The sequence below is a fragment of the Mobula hypostoma genome, chromosome 11 (assembly GCF_963921235.1).
Source record: "Mobula hypostoma chromosome 11, sMobHyp1.1, whole genome shotgun sequence".
NCBI lineage: Eukaryota > Metazoa > Chordata > Chondrichthyes > Myliobatiformes > Myliobatidae > Mobula > Mobula hypostoma.
The window spans coordinates 112,858,004-112,874,746 of NC_086107.1; the positions used below are offsets into that span (position 1 = coordinate 112,858,004).

General features: G+C 40.5%; 1 protein-coding gene across 4 annotated transcripts in view; it reads right to left on the reverse strand.

The window, feature by feature from the left end:
- The window catches only part of ap2a1 (adaptor related protein complex 2 subunit alpha 1), a 109,816-nt gene that overhangs the window by 81,126 nt on the left and 11,947 nt on the right, over positions 1-16,743 (reverse strand). For all 4 annotated transcript variants that reach the window (XM_063062916.1, XM_063062917.1, XM_063062918.1 and 1 more), the window contains exons 2-5: positions 12,423-12,491; positions 6,533-6,675; positions 4,634-4,827; positions 543-672 (exon numbers count right to left, since the gene is read on the reverse strand). In XM_063062916.1, the coding sequence (XP_062918986.1) occupies positions 543-672; positions 4,634-4,827; positions 6,533-6,675; positions 12,423-12,491 (536 nt within the window). The remainder of the gene's footprint in view (positions 1-542; positions 673-4,633; positions 4,828-6,532; positions 6,676-12,422; positions 12,492-16,743) is intronic.

The following is a 16,743-nucleotide window of genomic DNA, read 5'->3' on the forward strand; positions in this document are numbered from 1 at the left end:
CACTGAAAACTTTAGCTATAACAGCTGATCAGAAATGGGATATCCTGCAGCAAATGTCACCCCCCCCACCCACATTTCTGATGCCCAAAAATCTACAAGGTGCATCCAGATGTGCTGAAATGCTCTGGATTGGCCCAACTCCAACAACAGAAGACTCTAAAACAACATGTCCACGTCACTGGCTATCCATCCACCACCCTTAATGTTCTTTCCATCACAAATGCAATGCATAGATACCCTACTGTAAAAAATATTTAAAATAGATCACAAGATATAGAATTCCAGTGGGTATGTCAACTGGAGATACAGCATTGACTATGGACCCATTGAATACTGAAGCAAAAGGTTCTGCTTAGCAGTTGAGAATGAGACCCTTCAATGATATTTCTCTCCTTCAAATGTTTGGGTAATTACAGCTTCTGACTGAAGAACCACTAATTTCTTGGCCTTACTGTTTGTACACCGGAAGGAGAAATGGCCAAATAAGCTTAAATTAATCAATTTATACAGAAGAAAAGAAACAGAGGTAACATGTTGCTTACCAGATGCTGATCATTCAGTAAGTGCACAACTCGGGATGTCCACTCTCCCATGGGTACCAAATCCGGGGAAGTCTTGTAGAGACGCAGCAGACACAAGGCAGCGCTCTGTTTCACACTATCCATTGTATCACTGACAACACGGCGTCAAAAAGTTCAATGTCAGTAATGAACCAGAAAGCAACAGAAAAGTACAGGTGTTGTAAATCTAAAACTAACAAATGTGAGGAACATTCAGCATGTCAGACAGTATCTAATTAGTTTCAGGTCAAAAAGTCTTTGTCAAGACCATAAAAGGGCTGATAAAATGGTATTTAAGTAGCAGGGTAGATGTCAGAAGAGGTGGATATAAAGAGAATATCTGTGATAGGGCAAGACTCGGTTGCCACATGTATGTAGGGGTTGTCCAATTAAATAGATTGTTGGAGCTGCTATCAAATGGATCATTGGATGCTGCCATCAAAAAAACTAAAGGTACTTCAAGGTGAAACGTTAACTCAGCTTCTTTCTTTTTTTTGTAATATAATTTTTATTGAATTTTCAAAAAGAATACATGAAAAAAAGAATCTACCCTCCCCCCTCCCCTTAACCCCCCCCCATATATAGTCCTACCTAAAAAGAAAGAAAAAGAAAAAAAAAAGAACCGCCTGGGTATTGGAAGGTTTCCACATGCTCCATGGGATTCAAAATAAATTTGGTATAATTATTGCAACATACATCAAAGTTGCTGGTGAACGCAGCAGGCCAGGCAGCATCTCTAGGAAGAAGCGCAGTCGACGTTTCAGGCCGAGACCCTTCGTCAGGACTAACTGACGAAGGGTCTCGGCCTGAAACGTCGACTGCGCTTCTTCCTAGAGATGCTGCCTGGCCTGCTGCGTTCACCAGCAACTTTGATGTATGTTGCTTGAATTTCCAGCATCTGCAGAATTCCTGTTGTTTGGTATAATTATTCGTTACTTTCCCCAAGTGACCAAAATCTTTATCGGAGCACTTAAATATGCCATCCTATCTTTTGTAAATACGGGCGCCAAATATTCAAAAATGTTACATATTTATCTCTTAAATTATAAGTAATTTTTTCAAGTGGAATAGAACTGGCCATTTCATTATTCCAACGATCCATACTTAAATACGAATCAGATTTCCAAGTAACTGCTATAGTCTTCTTAGCTACTGCCAATGCAATTTTTATAAATTCTTTCTGATATTTATTCAATTTAAGTTTCGGTTTTATCCCTTCAATATCACCTAATAAAAATAATACAGGGTTATGTGGAAGTTGAGTTGCAGTAATTTGTTCCAATAAGACTCTTAAATTTATCCAAAAGGGTTGAATTTTAAAACAAGACCAAGTAGAATGTAAAAAAGTACCAATTTCTTGATTACACCGAAAACATTTATCAGATAGATTTGAATTTAATCTATTTATTTTTTGCGGTGTAATATATAATTGGTGTAAAAAATTATATCGTACTAATCTAAGTCGAACATTTATTGTATTTGTCATACTGTCAAGACAAAGTCTTGACCAATTAGTTTCATCAATATTAAGATCTGTTTCCCATTTTTGCTTTGACTTATGGGTTCCTTGTTTAATTGTCTGTTCTTGAATTAAATTATACATACAAGAAATAATTTTTTTAATTTTCCCTCTTTGAATTAAAATTTCAATTTCATTAGGTTTTGGCAAAAACGTTGTTTGACCCAGCTAACCTTTTAAGTAAGCCCTTAATTGAAAGTAACAAAAGAAAGTATTATTAGATATTTTATACTTATCCTTTAATTGTTCAAATGACATCAATATACCTCGTTCAAAACAATCTCCTATAAATTTAATCCCTTTTTGGTACCAATTGTATAAAAGTTGATCGTCCATTGTAAAAGGAATAAGTCTATTTTGGAACAAAGGTCTCCTTGCTAATAGAGATTTCTGTGTTTCATTATCAACATTTATCTTATTCCATAGATCAATCAAATGTGTTAATATAGGAGATTCTTTCTTTTCCTGTATCGATTTAGATTCCCATTTATATATAAAATCTTCAGGTCTATTTTCTCCTATCTTGTCCAGTTCTATTTTAATCCATGCTGGTTTTCAATCATCGAAGAAAGATGCAATAAATCTAAGTTGATTTGCTTTATAATAGTTTTTAAAATTTGGAAGTTGTAACCCTCCTAACCCAAATTTACATGTCAATTTTTCCAATGATATTCTTGACATTTTACCTTTCCAAAGAAATTTTCTCACACATTTATTTAACTCTTGAAAAAATTTCTGTGGCAATTGTATTGGTAATGTTTGAAACAAATACTGTAATCTAGGAAAAATATTCATTTTTACAACATTGACTCTACCTACTAATGTTATTGGTAATATCATCCATTTGTCAAGATCTTCTTGAATTTTTTTAAATAGTGGTAAATAATTAAATTTATATAAATTCTTTACATCATTATCAAGTCTTATACCTAAATACTTTATACCATTTACCGGCCATCTAAATTGGGTTACTAATCGACATTGACTATAGTCTCCTTTAGTAAGAGGTAAAATTTCACTTTTATCCCAATTTATTTTGTAACCTGATACCTTCCCATATTCATCCAATCTAGAAGATAATTTATGTAACGAATGTTGTGGATTTGTTAACTCAGCTTCTTTCTATGAATGCTACCTGATCTGCAGTGTGTTACTAGCATTTTGTTTATGTTGCATTTGAAAGTCTTTGCACATGATCTGATATTATTAAATTGTAGTATTTGGTTTAATGCAAAGTTACATCAAGCACTCCAAGGGCTGTCCCAGCATTGGTTAGTCATTGGATTTTAATTGTCCCTTTCTTAAATAGAAGCCATATTTGTGCACGCAGTTAAAAAATAGAGCCCCAATACACCCCAGCAGATACCCAATGACATGCAGGTTGCTTCTTTTTAATGAGTTAAAGTTGCCCCAGGTGAGTTAAAGTGCCAGGTCTAATATCACCTCCCTGAACAAGGCACAGCAGCGCCTCCACTTCCGAAGAAGACTGAGGCAAGCAAGGCTCCCACCCATCTTAACTACGATTACAAGAACGTCATTAAGAGTGTCCTGACAAGTTGCATCTCCATCTGGTACGGGAGCATCACACCAGAAGTCCCTACAAAGGACTGAAGGACTGTGAGAACGACTGAGAGGATTATTGGGGGGGGGGGGGTAAGGTCTTCATACCATCCAACAGGGACATTTATGCTATACCACCAAACACTGACAAGGCAATTCATTCACTTTTACCAGTTTCTGAAGACCACGTCAGCATTAACATGCCATCTACCCCATGTTGGAAACCACTGTCTTTTTAAAATGATTTTTTAATATATAAGATTTGTACTTTTAATGAACATGTATTTTTCACAATCATTGGCAGAAAGCTGCATAGTCATAGTCATACTTTATTGATCCCGGGGGAAACTGGTCTTCATTACAGTTGCACCATAATTAATAAATAGTAAAAAAACCATAAATAGTTAAATAGTAATATGTAAATTATGCCAGGAAGTAAGTCCAGGACCAGCCTATTGGCTCTGTTTATCTGTTTATCAACTTTCTCATTCTTCATTGGCCAAGTACCTGCACAATACCCAAATGATGCAATTGTTTTAATTATTTAGCCTATTGATTTATCTCTATCCAAGGAAATTCTCTCATCTTATCCATAAAAGTTTGATTTCTCAAAAGTGCCATCATTTATTCCTTTGTCTTAAACCCCTTAACTGCAATCCCCCTCAGCATTGTTTCTCAACTCTATTTAATTTGCTTAATACTTGCATGTTTGTTTGAATTCTAAAATAATGAAATCTTGGAATTAAGACTGCTCGCTGTTTTTGGCTCCCCGAAAAACCCAAAGGATCAGAAATTAAACAGTGATCCTACACCCATAACACAAATCACCCTTCTCAGGTGGAAATGCTTAATGAGGGACAGATGGAGAATCATTTATGACCAGAAATAAAAGGTTGAAATACTCCACTTCATTTTCTGTAGCACATTGGACAGAGAAAAATCTTTTATCCTAACTAAAAATACCAACAGCAGACGCAGTTGAGGACATACATACCCAGCTACCAGGATTTTGGGAATCTCAGAAGCGAATGCCTCGGCCATTTCTCTGCTGCCGACATTTGCAATGCAGTGCAGAGCGAGGCACATGAAGATAGGGTTACGGCTGGCCAAGTCGTTCTTGATGGCATTGTTAATCAGACGGATCAGCTCACTGTTGGAATTTACCAGCACAGAGATGAAAAGGTAACCCTGAAAACACAAAAACACATATCCAAGGCTGGATTTGAAAAGGACAGCCATGGTATAACTGACCAATTTTGTGGCCTCAGAAGCTCTGGTAGCTGACATGACAGGGGAATTGCAAATAAACCACAAAGCTCTAGTTAAAAGGCACAATACAATTTAGATTCTCAACACAGGAGTTCCTGACCTTCCTTATGCCATAGACCCCAGGTTGAGAACTCTTGTTCTAAAACAAGATTTGGTGCACAGAAGGATCACTAACCTTAAATCTCTGTCAATGCTTAAGTGACCGGAACAAATTGTTGGCATCTTGATAGTTTTACCAAACTGCTAGTCAGCTGATGTTAAGATATGAAACATTGATTTATTTAGAGATACAGTGAGGAATAACCCCATCAGAGCCACACCGCCCAGCAACCTCCAACAGCCCCAATTTAACCCCAACCTAATCATGGGACAATTTACAATGACCAATTAACCTGCCAACTAATACATCCTTGGAAACTGGAGCACCTGGAGGAAACCCATGCATTCCTTGAGGAGGACGTACAGAGCATGCCAGGATTGAACTCCGAACTCCAACACCCCAAGCCGTAATAGCGTCGCGCTAACTGCTACACTATCATGGATGTATGGTCAATAATAATAATCTGGAATATTATTTTATGTCAAGCCATAGTATAAAAGCTGGCACTTATGGAATCAAGATAAATACACACTGGATGCAAAGGAGAAAACTCTGACATATCCAGCACGTTGCACACATCAATGTCAGATTGTCATAATACACCCCAGCTAAACCAAGGGAGTCAAATCTCAAAAATTCACAGACATCAATAAATTAGTAGCTTGACTTGTGAATAGATAAACTGAGGAATAATTTGAAACAGCTTTTCCTGCTATCCTGGCCAATATTTCGCTCTCAAACTTAAAAACTTAAATAGTTGCCTCTGATCATTATCTCAGCTCTACGCAAGACTGCACTATGTACAACATGGTTATAACCTCTCTTTGTACACAGCAGTGAGTACACAAGTGTTTTGCAATATGAGGGAAATTACATAAAGGGAAGATCTGTCTTTAGGAAGTCTGTGTGCAGCCTAATTATGAGAACAGATTAACTGTGCTATCCTTCTCAGTTGAAGAATATGTGACCCCTATGTTTTGAGTTGAGACATTAAGCAGAAATACTCTATTGAGACAAGCACTTGCTTTTAAATTTTATTTAGCTCTACAACGCGGAATACGCCCTTTCAGCCCTTCAAGTCACGGTGACCCAGCAACCCCTGACAAATCCGATTAACCCTATCCTAATCACGGGACAATTTACAATGACCAATTAACCTGCCTGGTATGTCTTTAAACCCACACATTCCATGGGGAAGATGTAGAGACTCCTTACAGAACGGCACCAGAATCAAACTCCAAACTCTGGAACGTCTCAAGTTCTCATAACATCGCGCTAACCACTAAGCTATGTTGCCAACCCCAGACTTTTTTTGGAAAGACAATTGCTAATCAGAAATCTTGCCTAGTCTCAAGCTTCCAATTCTGATTAGTGAACTGAATAAAATGGGTGTGCAAGGGGAATGAATTTGATTGGCTGGTATCACCAGACAACCACTTTCCTTGAGATCTAACTTTCTGTCTAAAACAATCACACTACAATAACCCTTCCCACAGGTTTAATCAATCATAAACAAATACTCACAATCTGCTTCTCGGTGTATTTATTAGAACTGAGCAGATTGACAGCCTCCATGTGGCCAAAATCAATGTCATGGCCGAGCAGGAAGATGAAGAGCAGCTTGCAGACATACTTTTTCTTACTGTAACCATCCAGTGCCTTATCTCCTATAAATCAGAAAAGAGAATTTCTCAGAAAGGTACAGAATGTGCAGCGAGCCAAAGGACAATACCTCATTTACTTATTTAGAATAGTCTCTTCAAGCCACGCCATCCTACAGCCCCCAATTTAACCCTAGCCTAATCCCCGGACAATTTACAATGAACAATTCACTTACTAATTGGTAGGTCCTTGGAATGTGGGAGGAAACAAAAGCACTTGGAGGAAGCCCACATATTCTACGCAGAGGACATACAAACTCCTTACGGAAGACACCAGGATTGAACTCCGACGCCCTAAGCTGTAATAACATCATGCTAACAGCTACTCAACCGTAACAATCATATCAGAGGGATAGTAGGTGAGAAGGCTGATTACCCCAAATTCCCAATTCTGATTCGGCCCAGTACCTCACAGGTAAAGCCCTCCCAACCACTGAGCACATCTACATGAAACGCTGTCGGAGGAAAGCAGCGTCCTTTAGCAAAGATCCTCACTACTCAGGTCAGGCTCTTTTCTGGCTGCCGCCATCAGGCAGAAAGTACAAGAGCGGCAAGGCTCACAACACCAGATCAAGAACAGTTACTACCGTTCAACCAGCAGGCTCACGAATAAAAGAGGATAATTACACTCATCTATTGAGCTGTTCCCACAACCAATGATTTCACTTTAATTTAAGGGCTATTTATCTTGTTATTTCCTGCTTTTGTTATTTATTGCTATTTATTTATAGTTGCATTTGCAGAGTTTGTTCTTGCTCTTTCATTGAGCCTGTTTACAGTTACTATTCTATAGATTTGCTGGGTATGCCTGAGTACAAAAGAGCCTAATAAACCAACAATTGCCGCCAAAGGTCACAGTTGAGAAAACAGTCAATTAGGCAAGAGCCATCTTCAGCCCCTTCATTACAAATAGATAAGTTTATTCAGATTTCTGTATTTTTTCCTTCCTCCTCCCCCCACACCTTGCCCTGAATCCTAGTCACACTATCTAGAGTCTAGTAGAAAGTCAGGCTCTAGTCAAATAGTTTACCCAAATAGAGACTTTTTTTTCCAAGAAACCAGCTGACTCATGACTAAAACAGGAAGCCCAAATGTGAAGGGAAATTGCTGTTTTCTCTCAGTTCCATGAATTGACCGCACTTAAATCTTAGGTGGACAGGATAAAGAACAATATAGGAAACTAAAAATTGTGCTGACCCACTGTGTTTGGAGGAGGGAGCCAGTCCCACGTTTACTAGTAAACTGCAGCAATTATGAGCTTGCTTCTACTGCAGTGGTGAGAATTACAACACCAGCTCAGTTCCTTGATTTTAATATCTTAAATAATTTCCCAATTCTGGCTTCTGCTACGTTCTAGAATAGTACAACACTGAAAACTACTCTCCCTTCAGCAAAAGAAGGTAGATACAGAAATAAAAAAAATTTTAAAAACTCAAATTTTTCAGAAGATACTTCTTGGAAACTTTTTAGTTTCCTCAGGTATCTTGCCTCCACTGAACCACAACCTTCCTCAGTCTTTGTCAATCCCCACTGGCAGGTTATCCCATTACAGAAATAAAACCGAAAACACTTGTCAGGCTGGAGAGAGAAACAAACGTTCTACGTTCAAGATTGTTTACCATCTTTTCCTGTACACAAGTGTAAAGGAGAATTAAGTAATCGTTATTCTGGATCTGATGCAGCACAAAAGATAAAGAATAATAATTTAAAAAAACACAATAAATATAAATACATAAGCTAGCTTCTATACCTACATTGACTATATGTCCATAAAGTGACACTAGCTGTACGTATGGTGACTGACAGGAAATAAAGTTATGGTGGTGTAGGTGGGTGGAAGTGCTGATCAGCCTTACTGCTTGGTGAAAGGAACTGTTTTTGAGTCTGGTGGTCTTGGTGTGGATGCTACATAGCCTCCTCTCTAATGGGAGTGGGTCAAACAGTCCATGAGTAGGGTGGGTGGGATCTTTCATGATGATGTTAGCCCTTTTTTCCGGCACCTTATAGTATGGTTGAAGACTAGTCCTATGCACATTTAGACTGGTTTAGCTGTAATGGGCCTTTTTATTTCCCCCCTTTCTTTTCTTTCTCTTAATAACTGTTTGATAAAACTGAAATTGGTAGATATGCTTTCTTTATAACTTTATGCTGGTGTATGATTTGTCATTTCTTGGCAGTACTCCCACAGCATTCGCTCCAATTGAGGTTCTGTTAATCTGAACATCCCAACTTTCCTGTTTGGTTGAAACACTAAATCATGCAGAACCTAGACATATAAAGGTGGTCTTCTCATCACTGAGTCATGTGACTGTTAGCAGAGATAGCTATCGCGCCAAGTTTGCATATGAGCCTGGTGAGAGGGTTTCATAAATTTTTATATTCCTTTACAAAATCCAGTTATTTCTTTGACAGCACCCAGGTAAATCCTCTACCCATCTCACTTGTCTTCCCCAACCCAAGGAAGCAGTAAAACAGGCCAACACCCTGGATGCCACAAAAATAGAAGTGGTGGAACATGATGCAGGGTTTGAGTTGAAAGATCAACTATTCCTTACGTTTCCTCCCACCCCTCCCACGTACGCTGGCTGACACTCCAACAGATTTAGTCAGGGAACATCTGCAGAAAGAGAAAAAAAATTCAGAACACCTTAACTACCACCTCAGAAAAGATGCACTATGTGGGGAGCCTTTGATTTAAGCTCCTTGGTGTCAGTTTTGGCAATCTTTTACCAGCTAAGCCACCAGGAAGCACTCAGTTTTCCTCTTCCTAAAGTTCATTCAGTTCTGCTACACGCTCCTAGAAGACAGCGGCGCGGCTAATGTAGATGAACTGGACACACTGATGAGGGAGAGGGAGAAGTGGAGAGTCCATCATCGTGCCCGACGCCGGCTGCCTAGGCCTGAGTCGACGTCGTAGCAGTAGTAGTAGTGCTACAGCCAACCTAATGAGCAAGAGCACACATTCATAAGATTGGGAAGTGTTACTATGTAAAGAGGTAGTTGAGAAGCAAGAGAGTTGCTTGCTTAGGATTTGAAAGGGCTGGAAAATGTAAAGCAAACTAAAAGTTTCAACCATTGAAATGAAGTGTCACTTGCTGTCATGACGGCATGAATATCAATATCGCCTTCCGGTGCTTTTCCCTTCCCCTTTCCCTTTTCTATTCCCAACTCTAGCCTCTTACCTCTTCTCCTCACCTGCCTATCATCTCCCCTTAGTGCCCCTCTCCCCCCGCTTTCTCCCATGGTCCACTCCTCCCCCATCAGATTCATTCTTCTCCAACCCTTTACTTTTCCCGTCTGCCCGGCTTCACCTATCACCTTCTAGCTAGTCCTCTTTCCCCTCCCCACAGCTTTTTATTCTGGCCTCTTTCCTCTTCCTTGTCAGTCCTAATGAAGAGTCTCTGCCTGAAATGTCCACTGTTTATTCAGTTCCACAGGTGTTGCCTGATCTGCCAAGTTCCTTCAGGAAGTTGCTCTGAATTTCCAGCACCTGCAGAATTGTTTGTGTTCATGGCATTTTTTATCTCTTTCATAGATTCTGCTGTGCCTGTTATGTGCTTCCAGCAGCTTTATTTTCACTTTTCCCAGAACAGGAGAAACATTAGACACAGACTACACTAGAAATGGACAAATTTTAAATGAATTTGATTTGATTTGATAGCGGTATACCTGATAAGAGGCACAGATGGAGCGGACAGTCAGAGACTTTTTCCCAGGGCTGAAGTGACTAATGTTAGCGAGGTGGAGGTACATCTCTAGCAAAGAAGGTGTAAGGTGCTCCTTCCCTCTGCTAGCTTACAGGTCACACTTGAGCAAGGTGCAACACCGCCCCCCCCCCCCCCCCAAGATCAGGATCACAGGAAACCATAGGAGCAGGTGGTAAATCATCATAAGGGCAGCTGGCACATATCAGGGAGCGTTGGGTATGGGGCTAGCAAACGCATCCTGTAAAAACCCAGAGTTACAAAATTGCCAACAGAAGTTCCAAAAGCCTCAACCCTGAGACAGGAAGGACCGTCGAAGAGTGCTGCACTTAGGGACAACTCTAAAGACTGGCTCAGGACAAAGGACTCTGGCAAGCTGCTGTCAGTGGCCTATGCCCAGTAGGACCAGTGAGCTTAAAACAAGAACAATCTCAGGCACATGGATGAAAGAAAAATGGAGGGTGATAGGGGACGGAAAGGTTAGATTGATTTTCAAGAGTATTGTAAAAAATCGACACAACATCGTGCTCCCAAGGGTCTAATGTGCTGTATAATTCTATGTTCTAATCTGCAGAAACATTAGTTCAAGTCTGCAATCCAAGGGATACCTCCCGTGGAAAACAATGAAATTTCCATTGTGGATTCAAATGCATATCAGATGGGCTTTTTCCCCCACAAGAGATTATAAAATATTAGCAACTGGTGACAGGAAGTATGTTGAGTTCAAATTGGCTTGGGAGAAATGCTTGACACAGGGTCCATGGTTCTCAAAATGGCCGCTTCCCTCAGGGTCATTTCTAGGTTTCGAGGCAGACTAATTGACAGATAATGGATGGCCATAATTTCACAACAATTCCATTATCACTAGGATAAAAGGCAAGGTAGTTGGACCTTAATCTATTTTGTTTTGCTGCATGGTTGAATTGGAAGGAGGTTAGAATGCAATTAATTTCCCAGTGAAGCACATTACCTTCTATTTGACATTGCTAATCAGATGAGATGTTCCAGTTTCAGATTTCAGGCAAGGGGACAGGGATAGTCTAGTATATATTAACATTGTTAAAAAGAAAGGATATTATGTGGAGGAACTCAATAGGCCTGGCAGCATCCATGGAAAAGAGTGAACAGTCGATGTTTCAGGCTGAGTCCCTCCATCAGGAACCACAATGGGTTTCACTCCTGCATCTAATAAAGTGGCTATTAAGTATATATTCCTACAGAAACTAATAGCTTTAACTAATATTACTATTGCTTAAAATGTCCAATACAGACACGGGCCATGGAAACGGTTTACATCAACACCTACACTTCACAAACCTGCCCCCACCCCATATTCTTCTGTTCTCTGCTGCACAACATGTTTATCTAGCTTCCCCTTAAAGGTATTTGACTCAACAACAGCTGTGGTAACGAGTTCCACTTGAGGAAATACAGACATGGTATTTTTTTAATTTGTCAGTTTGTTTTTTATTTTCTGAATGTACTGTTCTTTCCATTAATTTCCAAGACAATGGCAATTCGTAAGGAGACCTTCCTCATCATTTTCCAATCAAGAGTCTTTGTCTGTCCACACACTATCAGGAGGTGCATAAATGTGAACAGTGGATCTCTGTGCTTAGAGAAGATGGTGTCATAGTTAATCGAGAATAGCAAATAGCCTCCACCTTGTAGCTCACTAGATAGCATGATTGCAATTACTACCTGAGGCAAGGAAGAATATAATTTCCACAGAAGTGCTAGTGTGTACCTTTTGCAATAGATTTTACACCATCCAGTGTCACTGCCAGATAAGACCAAGTACTTCGGCCAAGAGCTACAACACGGGATCCCAACCTGGGGCACGCGGACCCCTTCCATAACGGCATTAAAAAAAGATTGGGAACCCGAGCTACTGGGACCCAAGAATCACACATCCTTTTACACTCTATTGATGCTGCTTCTGTAAGTAGCGAAGTTGTGGAGTTCTTGCCAGGTTTGTGGTCAGTCACCAAATTCGATCAACTTAATCAGTTCTAAAAGGGCATCCAATCGACAAATGGGTACTCATACCTTTGAACTTTGATCGGATGTTAGCCAGTTCCTTGTTAATGCGTTTAATTTCAGCTTCTTTACTTTTACCTGAAAAGAAAGGAGAAAACAATGAGCAATCAGGATAAACAACCACTCCTCCCTCCCCATTATCCTCAAGACAGGTGACCCCCAGGGCTGTATGCTGAGCCCAATGCTATACATACTGCTCACACACGAATGCAGAGTCAAACACCCAAGTAATCACAATGTCAAGCTCACTGATAACCCGACAGTGGTGGGGCTCAATACTAACAATGAGGTCTACAGAGAAGAGGAGGAAGAGTTTGAAGCCTGCTACCAGGCAAACCAATGTCAACAAGATAAAAGAGACGGTTACTGACTTCAGGAGAACTCACACCACTCACACTCCTCTTTACATCAGTGGCACAGCAGTGGAAACCGCCAGTAGTTTCAAACTTCGGAGAGTGCACATTTCGCACAACCTCTCATGGTCCCAGAACACGTCCTCCAGAGTCAGGAAAGTTCAACAACGCCTCTCATTTCTGAAGAGGCTGAAGGGAACTGACTTTGCACATCTATACTCATTTCTACAGATGCACAGTAGAGAGCATCCCAACAAGCTGGATCACTGCGCGGTATGGAGACTGCACTGCGGTGGACATGAAGCCTCTATAATGAGTAGTCAAAAATGCACAATGGACCACCAGCACCAGCCTACCTGCCAGCAAGAACATATATACAGAAAAGGACCAGTAACATCATGAAGGATCCCACTCACCCTGCTCATGGACTGTTTGTTCCACTCCCATCTGGGAGAAGGCTAGGTAGCATCCATGCCAGAACTACCAGGCTCGAAACAGTTACTTCCCACAAACAGTAAGGCTCCACCCACTAACCCACTTCTCCAACACCACTACTGTATCATTTCCTGTCAGTCATCTTCTGCACTGACACTCCACTATCTACTGTCACTTTATAGATGTACAATCAATGTAAATAAGCTACCTTACATAATTATATATTTAAAACACGAGAGAGAGTCTGCAGATGCTGGAAATCCAAAGCAAAACACACAAAATGTTTGAGGAACTGAAGTGATCATGCAGTATCTATGGAAAAGGGTAAACAATCGACGTTCCGGGCCAAGGCCCTTTATCAGGCTGAGAATGAAAGGGGTAAGATGCCAAAACTTTCCTTCACAGTCCTGATGAAGGACTTGGCCCAAAAAGTCGACTGATTACTCTTTTCCATAGAGGCTGCCTGACCTGCTGAGTATTTATATTTAAATAGTTTCTTAATTATTATGTTCTTTATCTTACTATGGTTTTTGTGCTGCATCAGATCCGAAGTAACAATTATTTTGTTCTACTTTACACTTGTGTACTGGAAATGACATTAAATAATCTTGAATCTTGACGTACTTAGAGCAGTGTGGTGATAATAGTAAGAGGTGAAAATCATGAGCTGTTTTGATAAGCAGGGTGAATGAACTTCTACAAGCAAGATGATTATGCAGCTAACATGGATTAACTTTATTGGAAAAAAATGTAACAATCAAAAGTGCACAGCCTGAACCATTATCTCTTAAACAATATGCTTCAATTATGTCATATCCACTTCTTAAGGATCTAACAAATTAGTCTATACAGCAATACAGGGTTTTATAAATTACAAGAGAAGATAGCAGGTATTGGTATGTAGTGGTGCGACAAGGCCCCGAGTCCCTAGTGCAAAGAACGACCCAATGTTTGGACGATTTAAACACCAGGCCAGTGGTTTGAAAAGGTAGGGTGGTGGGACCAGAGGCAGGGGTCAGGCTGGATCAGCTCACTGTTCTGCAACATTTGCTCCGCTCTTCGCTTCAGTGGGGCTGAGGCTCTGGGACGTGTTGCGCGGAGGCTGAGGGCCTGCTCCATCTGCGTGTCTGCAGGCTCCGCGATATTTGCTCTGCTACGTGCTGAACTGAAGCTGAGGCTGTGGGCCTACTCTGGGCTTCATGTCTGGGGGCTCTGCGACATTTACTCGGCTATGTACTGAACTGAGGTTGAGGGTTTCGTGTCTGAGGACTCGATTTCGTTCTAAATGTTATTGGTTTACTTTTATTGTTTGCACGATTTATTATTTGTTTCCTTTCTCTGTGTATTGGGTGTTTGTTGTTTTTTTTTATAAAATGGATTCTTTGGGGCTTCTTGTTTCATGGTTGTCTATAAGGAGAAAAATCTTAAGGTTGTATAATGTATACATAGATAATAAATGTACTTTGAACTTTCAGGTAAGAAATTCTACAGGTTTCAAATTTTTTAATTGTGCAAACATTGACACAATACATGAGGGAGTAGAAGGTCTACACATCAGCTTAGGATGTATGGCAAGATCTCATAACTAAAGTCTATTACCTACATAGACAACAGCTCTTCTCACCTCTAATTATATATATTTTTAAAAGATCAGAGGTACCCAGATATTGGAAATCACTGACCAGAGTGATATTAAGAAACATCTTGTGCCCCAGGTAAAATTTGACACCACTTTCAAGAAATTATGTGTTTACATGTAAATTTTAATTACATCACAAAAGTGGCTCAAGTATAATAGATTACTGTGAAATGAAAAGCTTGACTCAGGATTCAAGTTTATTTATCAACTGCATCTTGAAACATACGGTGAAATGCATCGTTTGCTTTACCAACCGACATCCCCAAGGATGTGCTGGAGGCAGCCCGCAAGTGTTGCCACACATTCCAGCACCAATGTAGCATGCTCGCAATGCTCGGCACAACAACATGACCACACAACCAAACACAGCAAGCATTAAAACAACAGCAAAACAAGCTCTGTTCCTCCCACCCACCCATATACACAGTTATCGAACCCCAGGACAAGCCATCTTCCTTGGCCTCCAGTGGACGAGTCACCAGTTTCGCAAATCCGGGTCTGTGGGCATCTTGGTTGAAGAAATTAATCAAGGTGAAAGCAAAATTCCTTGTTTTCTCCAGATGACAATGATGTTGCGGTGTTCACTGAACTTGGCAGTTAGCTTGTAGACATTTCATCATCAGTTGAGATGACATCCTCAGTGCGCAGTTGTTGTTGTTTCTCTCTGGGAGTGCTCGCATTTAAACAGCCCCCCCTCCCACCCTATTTGCTACCCCTTCAATTGACCTTTGAATTCTATTGGCTTGCATTTCTCTGGCTCTTAGGGGTTTGTCAACTTCAAAGTGTTTCTTAACACAGTCATTAGAAGAGAACCACGCTTTTAAAACTTTCCGTGCCTGCCTCATGTGTTTGCCTGCGCCAGAAGCTCTGGTGTGTCCTTCGCGGCCTTCACCTACCCAGATGAGCGACAGTAGGCTGTGTCTCCGCACGGCCAGTTTATGCTCCTTAAAAGAGTTGAGAGCTTAAGTCCTGTCTGGATAACGTAGTTCTCGTTGCAGTCTGCACAGGTGATCCTGTTAGAACTTTTTGCTGCCTATGTGAACCAACATATGGGTCAGAATTTGATATTCTATAGTACAATAGAATATCTCTTTCCTCAATGCGTACATCTCAACCTAGTTACCAGCTGAATCTCTTGGTTTAATAGATATGGAAAGACAGGATTTAAAAATTCTTTGTGCATTTAAATGAAGAATTTTACATTTAAAATAGATCCAGATTTCCCAAAGACTACCTTGTAAAAGCCTCTTGCAGTGTAGATTGGAGTGAAGTTTCCCAGGTAGAATTTCCATCTAAGCTGATATCGTTGCACACGTGCAATACATAAAAACCAAAATACTTCCAGCTGTATTACAGTGGTGGACCCGTATCAGGAGGCCCAGGAGGGGTGCCACGGTACCACACAGTTGGTGTGACAGTATTACAGCTCAGGTCTCTGGGCGAGGAAATAAAGCATCAGCCATGGTACTCAGCGATGACCTGGTCGATAACACATCCGTGGATGCTGATTGGCAACCAACATTTAACAAATGAAATGCTGCCAACACTCTTGACCTGCACTGAACCATGAAATTGGGCTCTGGAGAGCCGTATTAGAATTATGCCAGAGCAAGTCACTGCTTGCAGGAAAGGGGGAAGAGAGAGTAAAGAAGGAGGAAAAACTAAAAAAAAACGAGGAGAGGGCAAAAAAGTTATTAACCTTTATTTTCGCAAGCAATTTTTCTTTTAGAGAAAAACAACTCAATGCAGCAGAATCCACCAAATTCCAGCAATAACTCACCCTCCCCCAAGACTTTCACATCAAGCATCTCAATCACTACATCCTCCTTACTCAGTGAGCTGAAGGAAATGGAGTGGGCCTTTTAGCCTCTGTTAGGATGTACTACATCACCTCCACCTCCAG